This window comes from Gopherus evgoodei, chromosome 7 (genome assembly GCF_007399415.2).
Source record: "Gopherus evgoodei ecotype Sinaloan lineage chromosome 7, rGopEvg1_v1.p, whole genome shotgun sequence".
Taxonomy (NCBI): Eukaryota; Metazoa; Chordata; order Testudines; family Testudinidae; genus Gopherus; species Gopherus evgoodei.
In genome coordinates this window covers 2,838,604-2,851,568 of record NC_044328.1, presented here as the reverse complement: position 1 = coordinate 2,851,568, position 12,965 = coordinate 2,838,604, and the positions used below count along the sequence as shown (strand labels likewise).

The 12,965-nt window shown below is 45.9% G+C and overlaps 1 protein-coding gene across 2 annotated transcripts in view; it reads right to left on the bottom strand.

The window, feature by feature from the left end:
• The window catches only part of FBXW4 (F-box and WD repeat domain containing 4), an 87,835-nt gene extending 77,440 nt beyond the window's left edge, over positions 1 to 10,395 (bottom strand). The window contains exon 1 of one of the 2 annotated variants that reach the window (XM_030569795.1): positions 10,055 to 10,395. In XM_030569795.1, the coding sequence (XP_030425655.1) occupies positions 10,055 to 10,302 (248 nt within the window). In that variant the 5' untranslated portion in view covers positions 10,303 to 10,395. The remainder of the gene's footprint in view (positions 1 to 10,054) is intronic. The other variant, XM_030569796.1, reaches the window with a different exon arrangement.
• Positions 10,396 to 12,965: the final 2,570 nt, after the last annotated feature.

The following is a 12,965-nucleotide window of genomic DNA, read 5'->3' as shown; positions in this document are numbered from 1 at the left end:
ATGATCTTCGGCTGCATAAGTACTTCCTGCTGCAACAATGGGACTTCTCACATAAAAAGTGACAGGTTTCAAAGTAGCAGCCATGTTAATCTGTATCCGCAAAAAGAACAGGAGTACTTGTGGCACCTTAGAGACCAACAAATTAATTTCAGCATAAGCTTTCGTGAGTCTCTAAGGTGCCACAAGTACTCCTGTTCTTTTCACATAAAAAGGGTGCATAAGACGGCGCCAGTGAAATCAAACAAGCAGAATCAAGACTTTAACTTGTCAATTCTAAAGAAATTACAACCCAAGGTGCGATGGTTACAATGCTTTCTAACCATGGGAACCGACTACAACGTATAAAACCCCGCACATCAGCTGGGTGTCTTTATCAGCAGACAACTAGACTAACGAACCCACTCCCAATACTCTGAAGCTTGCTCTACAGTATTTGACTGCAGCAGGATCTGTCCTCCATCAGGTGTGCACAGAACTGAAAGTCCTGTGTAAAGAGAAGAGCTTGTTGCTGGGTTGTAAGAAAAAGAAAATGAACATTTCTTATCGTCCACTAAATTTCCAGGATAAAATAATTTCACCAAACCCACTATAAAAAGATTTTCATTTCCCCCTTCCGACCTCACCCCCCACCCCACAAAAAGTTTAAATACTCTGCTCAAGTTATGGATTTCCTCTCTTTCTTGGCAGAGTTACCAGAAGAAATACAATATTCCTTATGGGCCATACTTCCCAGCTGCTGAAGTGAGAGAGTGGGTCAGTCCCTTCGTACCACTGCCCCAGGTGATCCCAGGCCACCCTCCGCAGTGACTGCCCTGGGCCCCTCAAAAAAAAAAATCATCGCTCAGCCAAGAGTGAATAAGTTTCCTCCGAATGCTTCCCCTCTAGCAGTGTTTGGTGATCCCTGATAACCAGTCTCCCGCAGTCATGAAAGATACTTCTGCAACTGCAAGATCTTCCAGCCTTTTATTGGGAGATTCCTACTTGCTTTGTGTAAGTTCAGCATGAGCTCAAACAATGGTGCCTGCAAGAACAGATACTGTTTTACAGAAGATGCGGCAGCAGGGCTGCCCAGAGGGAGGGGCAAGTGGGGCAATTTCCCCCAAGGGCCCCCACGAGAGTTTTTCAGGGCCCGGGGCAAATTGCCCCACTCTCGTGGTGCCTGTGCCCCCGGAACTTCTTCCGCTCCAGGTCTTCAGCAGCAATTTGGCAGCAGGGGGTCCTTCCACCCCAGGACCCACAGCCAAAGTGCCCCGAAGACCCGCCGCCGGGGGTCCTTCTGCTCCGAGACCTGCCGCCAAAGTGCCCTGAGGACCCATGGCAGGGGGTCCTTCTGCTCTGGGACCCGCCGCCGAAGTGCCAGGTCTTTGGCGGCAATTTGGTGGTGGGAAGACCCCAGGCCTCCTGAATCCTCTGGGCGGCCCTGTGTGATGGCCTCTTGCTTTATTTTTCCAGGAGCAGGGACTATCCCTCCCAATAACTATGCACACTCCCAAAAGTGCTGGCCGTTCTGAGTCGCTAACTTCAATCTGCATTTGCGCAGTACGCAAAGATGCAGAAGCAGGTTGGCGACGTTTCTCTTTCTTTCACAGTTGACAAAAGGTGCCCCAACGGAGGGAAAACCTGTCTATCTTCAGAATAGATACAGCACAGACAGAAGGTTTCCCTACACTGGCCATCACCAATCAGCCTCAAGCCTGAGCCCACCCAAGCTCCGCTGCCCCGGGGGGGGGCCCAAGGCCAAAGCTCAAGGGTTCAGCCCCAAGTCGAGGGCCTGTAACCTGCACCCTGCTGCCTAGGGCTGAAGCCCTTGTGCTTCCGCTCCGGCGCTGGGCGGTGGGGCTCGGGCTTCAGCCCCAGGCCAGCCCTGGCAGCTCCATTAAAATGCGGTCACCACCCACTTTGGGGTCCCGACCCACTGTTTGAGAACTACTGCAGTAGAGGAATTCCACCTAACCCCCATTAGTGCATGACCCACATTTAGCTTATGGCTGGGATAACCTTTTCTTTTTTTCAAATAGCTAAGAAAGGAGACAATTCTGAAATGGAAGCGAGCCCTAGAGACAACGTAAACATAGCAGAACAGGCCAGCAAAGAGCAACAGAACAGAGGGCATATGCTGACAAGATGCCACCGTATATTACCATTGCTACGCTCCATGTCCAGGGGCACTGGAACAATGTGTATAGTGGGGGCGCTGAGAGCCATTGAACCAAACTATAAACCCTGTATATAATGGAAACCACTTCACGCCCAGGCAGCAGCCCCCCCGTGCCCTAGTTCCTACGTCTAGGTCCATGTCCATCATTTATCCTCATCATTATTAAATGCATATTAGGGTAGTGTCCGGAGGCCTTGATTAGGATCAGCGCCTTGTGCTAGACACAGACCCTTGCTCAAAGCTGCCAGCTACTTAATAAGCATCACTGAATCTGGATATGGAGAGACATGTCCAGTCCTCTGATCCATCTCTCTTCACATGCAGAACTGTTCCCTATTATGGAGGCATAAAATGTGGCTTCACAGTTAAAGCTGCAGCAGGATTTTGCCTTTGACAGGAGCTTAAAACCTCTTGAGAAGCTGCCTTAACAGAATTACTGTGAATGTGTGAAGGTATTTTCCACTAGTCAACCAACCCTAGTAGTAAAGCACATTCTTTTTAAAAAAAAAATTTTTTTAAATTGAGTTGCAATATGTGAAGACTGGATACAATGAACAAATAGTGTCTTTACGCTGCAGGGGTACAGCGACACAAGTGTTTTCACTCTGATCAGCAGGCTTAGTCCCGGGCTAGTAGATGCTGGATGCATTTTTTAAGCTCTGATCTACGCAAAAGTTCCTCTTCCACTTCAGCCTCAAGATCTTACCAGAAACAATCTCAGTTCGTGCCCTAGACTAGTGGGAGTAATTTACAGACCTGAAAGCTATCCTGACAGTAATGAACGATACATGGATCTAAGTTTAAAAGGTGTTGAGAGGGAGGGGGGAGAAGATGACAAGAAGCGTTGTCTGCCCACCGTGAGTCTTCACGCACACTGTGGCCAGTTATCTGCATGCCATGCTTCTGGGCTTCACAGGAGTGGCAGAGACTCTGCTGTACTCTCCCTGGACAGCAAGCCTCTCTGCAGCTTCTGTCTCACTTTACTGCCTGCTTCCTTACTGGACTTAAAAGCCAGAAGAACTCTAAAACTGCTTTACAGGGTCTGAAGGGAGATAAAGAAGCTTTGCACCTCCACTCCCGGATGCCTCAGGAAGATGCCTCCTGTCATTAATGCAGTTTGCATTTCTACACTTGCGCAGATCAACCATTTCCTGCTCTTGCAGGTGTTTGCTTTTCTTTTTTTAAACATATAAGTGAACTCTACTTTTTATTAACTCACCGAAGCTATTAAACATGATATTTGCAAATGGCTGAAGACAATAAATATGTCTGTGAAAAAATGTATGATGCCAGTGGTTCTCAAACTTTTGTACCAGTGACCCCCTTGCTTCACATAGCAAGCCTCTGACTGTAGGATGACCAGACAGCAAATGTGAAAAATCGGGACTGGAGTAGGGGGTAATAGGAGCCTATATAAGAAAAAGACCCAAAAATCGGGACTGTGCCTATAAAATCAGGACATCTGGTCACCCTGATTGCGACCCCCTTTATAAATTAAAAACACTTGTTTATATATTTAATATCATTATAAATGCTGGAGGCAAAGCGGGGTTTGGGGTGGAGGCTGGCAGCTTGTGACCCCCCCATGTAATAACCTTACAACCTCCTGAGCAGTCCCAACCCCCAGTTTGAGAACCCCTGTATTAAGCTACACTGGAGAACAAGTGAAGTCTCCTAATGGGTAAGTCAGGAATGAGGAGTAGGGAAGAGGTAAATATGCAGCAGAACATTCTGAATATTTTTGACAATTATTATACATCACAAAGTACACACTGTCAAGTTGTGTAGGCCACATCTTTAACCTGCCTTTTAAAATTCCTTCATAACAAGGAGGAAATAAGTTTATGCCACTGGTTACTTTGCTTTTTTCTTTCTTTCTTTCAATATAATAGAAGGTCCTCAGAATTGGTTCTTTGCTAATAAGTTTGAGAGAAAATAAGGTCTGGTAGTTAGAAACAGGATAGAGGTGTGGAGACTCAGCTGTGGTACTGAGGGCAAGTTGCTTCAACTCCCTCAGCCTCCACTGCCCCTACCGCTCTGAAGAGCTTATAGGCTAAACAGAGGATGCAAACAAGCCTTATCTATTTAGACTGTAAGCGCTTCAGGGCAGGGCCTGTCTCTTACCGTGCGCTGTGCAGCACCAGGCACAGCTGAGGTTGGGATCTCTAGGCACTACCATAATACATCATAATTATTCTCACTCAAAGCAATGGTTTCACACCATTTCTCAGTTAAGGTTCAGCTGCAAAGACAGTTATTAAAGACAGGACTTGTACATGATACCCTACCGTACACTTTTAACCAGAAAGTGTCCTGCCTCCAGCTATTGCATCTGGTCATTAACCTAGGCCCCGAAGCTGCAATGCACTGTGCCAGGGCAGACCCGGGTACGCGCATGGAGCCTGGACACTTAGGCTGCAAGCTCTTTAAACTGTATTTTTACTGGGTTTGCACAGCAGCCACCACAATGGGGCCATTAATGCCACTTGAGCCTGAGGTCTGTAGGCACTTCTGTAATATAAATAAAATGTAAATACAATCCTAAATTTCAGGTCTCATCCTGCAGCTGCTCCACAAAGAACCTGCCCAGTGGGTCAATGGGAATTCTGCCGACGGAGTTTGCAGGGTCACATTTAAGAACCACACTGGTCAAAAAACAAAGTACACTGCAATGTAAAATGTTTGAAATGTTTGTTTGCTGGCTGATTCACCAACAGCTTGATCCAACAAAGCACTCATGCACATTCCTAAGTGCTCTCCTGAATCAGGCCCCAGAGTCCTTAATACACAATGGATGTGAATTAGTGACGTTCTTTCCTATTTTTTCCAGGGATAATTTTATTAAGAACATTGTCAAAGGAAAATTCATTCCTTTTCCCTCAGGTGTGTGGTTGCATCAACACACTGAATATGAAACATCACTTAAACACACATCTCCTAATTAGCTGTGTTTACCTGAGGCGGTGTGAGTGAGAGATTGTTAACATTGCGTTACATTTTAGGCCACCACTCAGCACCAACAGCTGATTGTGTGAAACAGTCAAAGTCTGAGATTAAAAGAAAAGGACCCAATCTATGTGACTGAACCACTTCAGCAGGGTTGGGGTTTTTGTTGTTGCTGTTTGGGGGGTGTCTGATTATGTGCCCAGATACAAATATGATGGGCACAGTCAACCTGAAATCTAGGCAGTTTCAAAGAATGAATTCAAAGGAGTTTCAGTTACCGCCTCACCCTGCTGCCAATGTTTACAGTTTTACAATCACCTTTTCTAAAAAAGGGGGGTGGAGGGTGAAAGGGTCTCTCTTTCCCACTGCTCTATGAAAGGTTCATACAATAGTGAAAGGACAACACAGTCAAACATACAAACTAAAAAATAGCTTTGTTTCTCTGAGATTTCAGTTACAGAAATCTTCAGTTATACTTAGAAAATTTTGAGAGACATGTCATGTTCAAGTTGGTGTTCCTTTCAGAAAATGAAGGGGAAAAAAAAATTAACCAAGGACATCCCATATTTCAGACCCAAATTTACCTCTGTCTCACACACAGTGTTATCAGATGTCTGTTTAACAAGCTACTTAACAGCAGAAATAATAAATCATAAAGCTACCGCAAATGGGACTTCTGTACCATCAAAAGAAAATTTGCACAGAATTTTACACCTTCCACACTAGCATATTTCTTGTGCTAACCTCTCAGGGGCCAACTGTTTGAGATCTCTGCTAGAACTGTGCAGTTCAACACATTTATTGGTAAGGGCACCAGCATTCTTTGCTCTCTTTCCCTAGTGAACGTAGTTGTACAAACTTCCTGAAAACAAAAACTTTAATTTTAGGCAATGTTTCCATTGCTTCTCTAAAGAAAGTGACAGAAGCCCTACTACTTATATCATTTCAAACTAAACTGGCAAATCTCCAGAGAATAATCTTGCATGAGCCAGAGTGGGAGTGGTAGACAAGATGGCCCAACCATCTCTGGTCTCTATCACCACTCCATTCACCCTGTAATGGTTAAGTTTAAGCACCTACTCTAATAGTTAAGTTTGTGACCAATGAGCCACCTATACCAAATCACCATCATTCCTTATGTAAAGACACTTATCCCCTACACCCCAAGTCTCCAGCTTTCAGACACACACAAAGACCAGGGGACAGACAGGGAAGAAAAAGCTAGTAAACTTAAAGCTGCCATGGAAGGTCTGTTAATCCAATATCAGTAAAGCATAGGTGCAAGTTTGGTAACTGTGTGCAGCAGTGCTACATGGAACATTTATCTCACCCCTTTCACTCCACAGCTCTTCACGAGATACCTCTATACTGACATACCAAAACTGGGGAGAAGGGAGGGAACATGCTGGTGTGTACAGAGGTGTGGAGATTTTGGCAAAGAACATTGGGATAATTCTCACCCAAGAAGTGCTATGAGATCTTTAATCTCCACACAAAGCCAGCAGATCTGCACACAGCCGATGCTGTGATACTCAGTTTATTTACCTCAACAAAGAGTAAAGATCATAAGAACGGCCAGACTGGATCAGACCAAAGGTCCATCTAACCCAGCATCCTGTCTTCTGACAGTGGCCAATGCCAGGTGCCCCAGAGGGAATGAACAGAACAGGGAATCATCAAGTGAGCCATCCCCCTGTTGCCCTCCTTGAGGTTCCCTGGTTTTTCAAGCCTGCTGGTTAGCCACCTGATACTCCTTGAGGTTGCTGCATAAGCAGCTTGTAGTGTCATCTGGTGCAGTGGTTCCAACCTTTTCTCATTTGTAGACCCCTAAGAAAAGGTCAAAGGGAAGGGAAGACCTTCTGGAAATCTTAGACATAGTTTGCAGACCCCCATTGGTCCAGGGACCACAGGTTGAAAACCACTGATCTAGTGTATTGTCCGTGTCTGACTGTAAATTCTCCGGGACCAGGACTGTGTGTCCATTTATACAGCACAGACCATACTGTCAGTATTCAAATAGTACTCAGCGTGCAGAAGTATTAAAAGAAACATTTTAAAAGGGTGCCCCAGAATTATCAAAGAAATTGTCCAAAGAGCGTCTAAGAGAACACCAAAACCCTGGCAGCTTATGTAGGTTCAAGCACCCTTGCCCCCTTTTACAAACATCCTCCACTCATATCCCCTGCAAACTTACTGAAGTTTTTTGTAGCTCTTTATTGGCCTACGTTCCACTGTGTTGCACCTGCTCTGCTGTACACCTGATCCCTCCCACAGCCGGAGAGGCACTGCACCACCTTATTCTTAATGAAAAAATACAGAACTTCATTTCCTCAGGAGACAAAATAATATATCAGAGCAGACAGACTCCAGCAGCCACAATGCACAGCTGCCCCACAGCCCTCACTCCCGCTGACTTCAAAGGGAGCATTGCCTGAGCAAAGAGTGCAGTCCTGGGCTGTGATGGCCGAGTGGGTTAGGTGTTAGACTTGAACATCAATTGGGTTTTCCTACACAGGTTTGTATCGCACTCAGCATGGCTGAGATTTTAATTCTATGATCTGTTTTATACAGGAGGTCAGGCTAGATGACGCAACCGTATCTTCTGATCTTAAAATCTATATGTGGGAAGTTCCCACATCTCCCATTAGCCCCCTCCCACAATCTAAGCTCTTGTTTGAGCCGTTGGTGCTTGGATATATTTTCGTTCAGGAACATTTTTATACAGATCAGTAGGAAATGTTTTTTAAAGAAGTATGCTAATTTTTAAAGAAGTTTATCATCTATCTATTGGAGTCCCAAAAGTAATAAGGAAAGTAAATTAGAGGGACAAGGTGAGTGAGGTAATATCTTTTATTGGACCAACTTCTGTTGGCAAGAGAGAGACAAGATTTTGAGCTTACCCAGAACTCTTCTTTAGGCCTGTGTAAGCTCGAAAGCTTGTCTCTCACCAACAGATGTTGGTCCACCTTGTTACTGTAATATCCTAGGACCAACATGGCTACAACCACACTGCATACAAGAAAAGTAAATGTCATGTGGCTGCTTAAGACAGCGTTTCATACATTGTATAAGGAGCTTAATAGATTTTAAAGAGAAGCAAACAATGTTTGGATCCTCAGCAACCCAAGCCCCAATGCCGCAAGCTGTTTCATGTAGGCAGATACTTGTGTCCATGCAAAGCCACAATGAATAGGGCTCCAAGCAGAAACGGTTGACAAATCCTAAAATGTGCTACAAGCTTTACATCCAAGTAAGAAAATGAGGTTCCTGCCCTGAAGAGTTTATAACCCATAAACCCCAAAGGGTCCTACAATACATGTGTCCTGAAGAGCCATTTCTTCTGTGATGGCCACAGGTGGCTAGTTAATAAGAAAAATAAAAACTCAGGTCTCCCTTGTGGGTTTCTCAGTAGTTTCTGTTTTCCCTATCCTTACAGGCCTTATCCAGCCAAAAATACACATAAGTAACTTCACGCACATGGGTAATCCCATTTACTACAAAGGAACATTTGCACAAGTAAAAGGTTAGCTAGATTGAGCCCGTAAGGACAATTTGTAGGCAGAGAATAGGAGAGGAGATGGAATGAGCAGCATGCGAGACACAAAGATTTGTATGTTGTAAACAAACAAGTGCCTTTACTGGCTACTAATTACATCTGGGTTATTAAAAGCAAGAGAATTCAAAAAAGCCCAATTTACTATTAATGCACTTTGGTTACTTTCTGCATTTCATAGAGTCATAGACTATCTAGGTTGGAAGGGACCTCAGGAGGTATCTAGTCCAACCCCCTGCTCAAAGCAGGACCAACCCCAGCTAAATCATCCCAGCCAGGGCTTTGTCAAGCCTGACCTTTCTTTCAGTTCGGACAAAAAAAAAATTACTTTCTGCTTCATATGTAGTCAGTATAATTTTTGCTCACATATAATGATGTGCTGTAATTTCAAACATTTTGGTGGAATATGTTTTTATTATTATCTATTTGTATTACAGTAGCTCTAGGGGCTCCAACCAAGACACAAGCCCCATTGTGCATGGCACTGTACAAAGACATAGGGGGAAAGACGGCCCATACCTCAAAGAGCTTACAAACTATGCTCAAGAGCTATCTGCGTTATTATTTTAATATGGTCTTTGGTTTGGACAAAGCTTGGACAAACAGTTTGGAGCAAGTTTAACTTGACAGCATTCTGCACGGACAATTTCACTGCTGAATGAACCTTCCACAGGGCAACAAGGAAAAGAGAATTTTTTGGTTTTAGGTAAAGGTGACTGTAAAACCATAAACATGGCCGGCATGGGACATCACCAGACGTCACACACAGGGAGCCAGGCTAATATCTGGCAGACACTAGCGAGAATATTTTGGATGCAGGTGTGTGCTCACGTGTGCGTCATTCGTGATAACCCACTTACCTGGGCTACACGTGGCTCCCCCCCCCCCCTTTTCATGCCCATCACGTTTAGGGGAGAGGATGGGGATCTGGTGACTGGGTGGGACGGTGGGTGTATATATGCACACGCACACACATGTATTTCATGGCAGGGGTGGGGGCTTCATACTGGTCTGTACAGTGCCTAGCACAGGGTGGGGCTGCATGACATGCCCCCCCCATGGCTTTTTAACCCTTGTCAGCCATGGGGGGCCCCAGGCGTCCCAGCTTGGCCAGCCCCAGTCACCCATAGGGCCAAGCTCCGGCTGCACACGGGGGGGGGGTGACGAGGGGCCTGGCGCCCCCTTGCCCTGGCCTCCAGTGGGGGCTCAGCCCGGGCAGGCGCAGCCGCGCTTCGGGAATAGCCCCCTTACGGCCGCGGAGCCCCCGCTGCGCCTTAGCGACCACGCCGGCCCCCGCGCCGGCCCCTGGCAACCAGCTAGGCCGCGGCCTCCCCAGCCTGTCCCACCCGCCGCGGCCGGCCCGGGCAGCCCGCGAGGCGGGGACGGGGAGCGCTTACAGGTCGGCGCCGAGCTGGGTGAAGCCGGAGTTGAGGCAGCCGCGGGCTATGCGCCTCCAGAGCAGGTCCCGGCCGGAGAAGGCGCGCAGCCGCCGGCAGACCTGGCCCAGCCGGCCCAGGGCCTGCGCGTCCAGGTAGGAGCAGATGAGCAGCAGCAGCTCCTCGGGCAGGGCCCACAGCAGGGAGGGGCGGGCGGCCCCGCATCCCCCCTCCGCCTGGGGGGGCCGCGGGCTGCCCTGCCTCCCCATGGAGCAGCAGCCCCTGCCCCTCCTCCCCGGAGCCGGAGCTGCTGCTGCCTGGGGGAGGCCAAGCCATGCAGCGGGGCAGCCTCCCCCAGTCACATGGGGCAGGAGCAGCTGCCCGTCACTCCGGGGCAGACAGGGCCTGGCCGGCGGGCTGATTAACCCAGTCACTGGGCGCAGGGCTCAGCCCATCCTGGGTGCCCGGGGTGGGCTCCACACGCACCCACCGCACACTGGCCAGGGCAGCCAAATAGTCCCTAATAACGGAATCAGGAGCCCAGCGCTGCCAGGGCACAGAGGGCGAGGGGCCGCCTCTTGCCCCCCGAGGACATGCGGCCCCACGTGCCGGGGCAGGGACTCACGTGCACGGACAATCATTTAACAGTATCATCCAGGCCCCGAACGCCAGCATGACAACCGCATGCATGCGCACACTGGGGCAGGAAAAGAATAATTAATCAGAATTAATAACTACGTCGTTAGTGCCATCCTCAGGAGCCTGCCCTGATGGGGACACGGATCGCTCCTGAACGAATGCGGAAACACAGCCCTGCACGCACTGGAGCAGGCACATATTATTAATAATTTACTAATATGATACGTTTTCGTAGCATCTTCCACCCGGTCTGGAGCGTTTTATACAGGGAAGGCTCCTAACCCAAAACAGACCTGCAGCCCCACTCTCCTCACTTGGGTAAACAAATAATGATCTAACAATATCATACAAGCCCATAGCACCTTCCACCTGCTCAGAGTGCTGTACACTGGGATTGCTTACCAATCATAGAACTCCAAACCTGCCCCACAGTTAAAAAGGCAAATATTTCTTAATTAATGGCATATGTTCACCTCAGAATATAATAGGATGACCATAAGAGAAGGCCTTTATTCAATACTTAGGTCTTGATCCAGAAAAGCACTGAAGTATGTGCTTAACCTTAAGTACTCAAGTAGTCTTCTTGACTAAATTAGCAGGTCCGGATAACTTGCATCCAATAGTTTTAAAAGATCTGGCCGAGGAGCTCTTTGGAGCATGAATGTTGCTTAATAGGTCTTGAAACACTGAGAAAGTTCCAGAGGAATGGAAGAAAGCAAATATTGTGCCAAAATTTTAAAAGAGTAGGCAGGATAGCCCCATTAATATAGGCCTGTCAGCCTACCTTTGATGCCAGACAAAATAATAGAGTGACTGATACAGGACTCACTTAATAAAGAATTAAAATAAAGTAATATAATGAATGCCTAGCAATATGCGTTTATGAAAATTAGAGCTTATCATACTAACTTGATTTTTTAATGAGGTTACAAGTTTGATTGATAAAAGTAATAAGGCTGATGTAATATTCTTAAACTTCCATAAGGAATTTGACTTGAGACTCTGTAACATTTTGATTAAGAAATTAGAATGATGCAAAATCAACATGACATATTAAATGGATTAAGAACTACCTAACTGATATGTTTCAAAATATAAGTGTAAATGAGGACTCATCACAGAGCAAGTGTATTTCTAGTAGGATCTCAGAGGGGTTGATCCTTGGCCCTGTGGTGTTTACGATTCTTATCAATGACCTGCAACAAAACATAAAATCATTATTGATAAAGTTTGCAGATGACACAAAAATTAGTAGAGTGGTAGGTAATGAAGAGGACAGGTCACTGATACAGAGCAATCTGGATCGCTCTGTAAGCTGGGTACAAGCAAACACTATGTGTTTCAATACAGCCAAATGTAAAGACATATCTCGGAACAAAGAATCGAGGCCATATTTACAGCATGAGAGTCTTTTCAGAAGCAGTAACTCTGAAAAAACTGCGGGGTCCTAGTTGAAAATCAGCTGAACATGAGCTCACAGTGCAATGCTGTAGCTAAAAGAGTTAATGAAGGGGGATATTGAAAAGAAGTAAAGAGATTATATGACCTCTGTATTTGGCACTGATGTGACTGCTGCTGGAACACTTGTCCAGTTCTGGTGTCCACACTTCAAGAGGGATGTTGATAAATTGGAGAGGGTTCAGAGAAGAGCCTTGAGAATGATTAAAGGATTGGAAAACCTGCCTTATAGTGACAGAGTCACTAAATTTATTTAGCTTATCAAAGAGAAGGTTAAATAGTCTATCAGTATCTACACAGGAAACAAATTTGCTAATGGGGGGCTCTTCTGTTTAGCAGACAAAGGTTTAACATAGTCAAGTGGCTGGAAGTTGAAGTTAGACAAATTCAGATATAAAGCACAATTTTTTAACAATGATAGTAATTAGCCATTGGAACAATTTATCAAGGGCTGCACTAGATTCACCATCACTGTTTTAAATCAAAATTGGATGTTTTTCTAAAATATATGCTCTAGCTATTGGACATGAAGCAGGAATTAATTCAAGAAAGGCCTATGGCCTGTGTATGCAGAAGGTCAGACTAGATGATCACAATGGTCCCTTCTGGCTTTGGAATCTAAGAAGTTAAACATATATGTAAGTGTTTGCAACACTGGGACCTTAATGTCCTGTGACTTGCAGTCCAATAAAGAGGTACAGAACTAAGAAGTATTTGGATCAGCTAAAAGGTCTATTTGCAAGCAATAGTTATGCAAAGGATCAGAAACAGGACAAACACAGTACTATGAATAAAACATTGTGGGGTTATGCACCTTAAAAATAAGTAGGGCTGT